General features: G+C 34.8%; 1 protein-coding gene across 1 annotated transcript in view; it reads right to left on the minus strand.

Annotated features, from left to right (window-relative positions):
• Positions 1-2,424, minus strand: part of LOC106873520 (chymotrypsin-1) — a 7,752-nt gene extending 5,328 nt beyond the window's left edge. Inside the window, exons 1-3 of the mRNA XM_014920907.2 lie at positions 2,388-2,424; positions 1,944-2,103; positions 1,247-1,374 (exon numbers count right to left, since the gene is read on the minus strand). Coding sequence (XP_014776393.1) covers positions 1,247-1,374; positions 1,944-2,103; positions 2,388-2,424 — 325 coding nt within the window. The remainder of the gene's footprint in view (positions 1-1,246; positions 1,375-1,943; positions 2,104-2,387) is intronic.
• Positions 2,425-2,712: the final 288 nt, after the last annotated feature.

The following is a 2,712-nucleotide window of genomic DNA, read 5'->3' on the forward strand; positions in this document are numbered from 1 at the left end:
GAACCGCTCGTGATTAGTATGCCAAGTTCAAAAATGGAAAGTTTGAACTCAAAGACGCATCTTTTTTCTGAGTTCGATGAAGAGTGATTAAACCAACTTTTGCACGAAAATTCTTGTCAAACGACGAGTGAAGAAATGGCAGAGAAAATGGAATGCTCGCTCCCACATTGCTATAGAGAAGCATCTTCACTCGATGGGAAAGGTTCAAAAGTATGGAGCATGGGTTCCGCATGCTTTAAGTGACAACAACAAAAATCAACGGGCCACAATCTCCGCTGGTTTACTTGCTCGTCACCGCTCAACTCATGGACACAAGCAACGATTTCTTTACAGAATCATTACTGGCAACGCAAAATAGTGCCTCTACATCAATATGAAGCAGCGTAAGTAATGGCTTAACCCCGGTAAACAAGCGACACCGCGGTGAAAGAAGATCTTCATTCGTGTAAAACGATGTTGTGCGTATGGTAAGACTGGGAGGGGGATTATCCATACCGAATTACTTGAACAGAATCAAGCGGTCAACGCGGAACTCTATGTTCAACAGATGGAACAACTCAACATGGCTATTCAAGAGAAAAGACCTAATCGTCAGCATTGAGTTCTTCTGCTGCACGACAACGCCCGCCTTCATATCGCCAATAGGAGCAAGGAAGCCATTCAAACGCATGGCTGGGAAGTGCTGCCACACCTGCCGTACTCTCCTGATTTGGCACCAATAGATTTCCACCTCTTTCGATCTCTTTCACATGCTATACGCGGAGTTTCGTTCAATACTGATGCAGAATTGAGAGCTTGGTTGGATCAATTTTTCGAGTCGAAATCGGGTGATTTCTACCAACGAGGTGTTGATAATCTTGTTGAACTTCGGGAAGAAGTTGTAAACAACAACGGTGAATACATTATTGAATAATTAGTTATTATTTTTTACTAAACATTTTAAAAAGGCAGCGGGAACTTAGTTGCCAACCTAATATATATATATATATATATATAAATATATATATATATATGTGTGTGTGTGTGTGTGTGTGTGTATATATATATATATATATATATATATGCATAATACATACATATATATATATATATGTGTGTGTGTGTGTGTCTGACATGATATTTTGAATGACGTTTATAGAATACACATGCATATCATATAACGCACTGTTTAGACTTTTTTTTTTGTGGAGTTTTGTGGAGACGAAAGAAAGCATTTACAAGAAAATCTATGAATTGTAATACTTACTGACAACGTATTTAGATTTGACGTATCCACCATGTATCACAAATCTACTTACAGTTGTTGACTGTTCACCAAGAGACGCTTGGTTGTTGGAACCAATATTTACTTGAATACGTTTGACTTTTCCCTCCCTGAAATAAAATGAAATATACCAAATGTTTAATTTCATATCATTATGTACTTGAAATTCTTCTCTTAGACGGAAATTTTTGTCCCTCATTTGTGGTATTGTAACATGGGTTTCTTATCGGGCACGGTTACTGTTTTCTTTATATCCATTTAAATACTGCTTCTTGAACAGTGAGTGTGTTATTAAAATATAACTCTATGGCAATTGTTTGTCAGAACGATATTAGATACACTATGTAAAATGCACACAATCCATAGACAAAACGTTTATAGATTGAATCGATGTAATCATTTCACACACGATTTTTATAAGTTGAAAACTAATGTATTAATACTAAATAAATATCTCCAATTATTTTATGTGAAAGACAATTTATACTATGTTTGCTAGAAACATAAATTCCGATGTGAATTTTAACCTGATATTGAAGCCAGTATATATGTTAGTATTTACACCAACCAATTCTTTTCACACTTTATATTATACAAGCATAGCACCAAACCTTCTTTCATAATCAAGTGATGTAATATGAGTTGAAGACGTCAATATATATTTTATAAATATACTTACAGACAGTGAGCTGCTGTCAAAACATGTGTAGCATCAATCAAAGTACCTCCACATGCACCATAACTATATTGTGAAGGCTGGTTAAATACTTTGAGATGGACAATGGATGGAAATTGACAGTTACTTGCTCGAGATCCACCGACGATTCCTTTCTGAGTGCCTGAAAGAAAATCAGAAAAGCAAATTGATATATATATATTCCTGGATGAATTATTCTTGAATGTCTATATCACTTGTATATCACTTGAATATATCACTTGTATTTTGAAGCATTAACTGTATTTAAAAACTTACTTCCAAACTCCTTTTTCAAATTAAATCTATGATTTAAAAATATATGCAGCATTTACTGACATCGGCATGAACAATGATATCAGCTGGTATCAATACCAATTTTGAAAAGCTCTGTAACAAAAAACCTTTCGACTGGAGGGCCTGACTTACCATTAGCAGAAACAAGAAGGTAGCACAGAGGCAGCATGGTATCACTAGATGTTAAGTTACAAGCGTAGAAGAGCTGAACTGATGCTAGGATTACGGAGAGTACGGTATTTATAGGTAAGTCTCATTAGGAAAACATCCTTTCGTGAAAGAACAGCTGTAAATATCCATCAATATTCTAACAATATCGCAAAGAACAACAGAGAATGTTTCAATGTTATCATACAAAATATCTAATTATTAAAATTTTGCATAATACTCACAAAAGCGATGTTCTAATTTCTATTAAAGGAATGTTGTCACGTTTTGAAAAGTAATATTTAAAATT

Source organism: Octopus bimaculoides, chromosome 6, assembly GCF_001194135.2.
Source record: "Octopus bimaculoides isolate UCB-OBI-ISO-001 chromosome 6, ASM119413v2, whole genome shotgun sequence".
Lineage (NCBI taxonomy): Eukaryota > Metazoa > Mollusca > Cephalopoda > Octopoda > Octopodidae > Octopus > Octopus bimaculoides.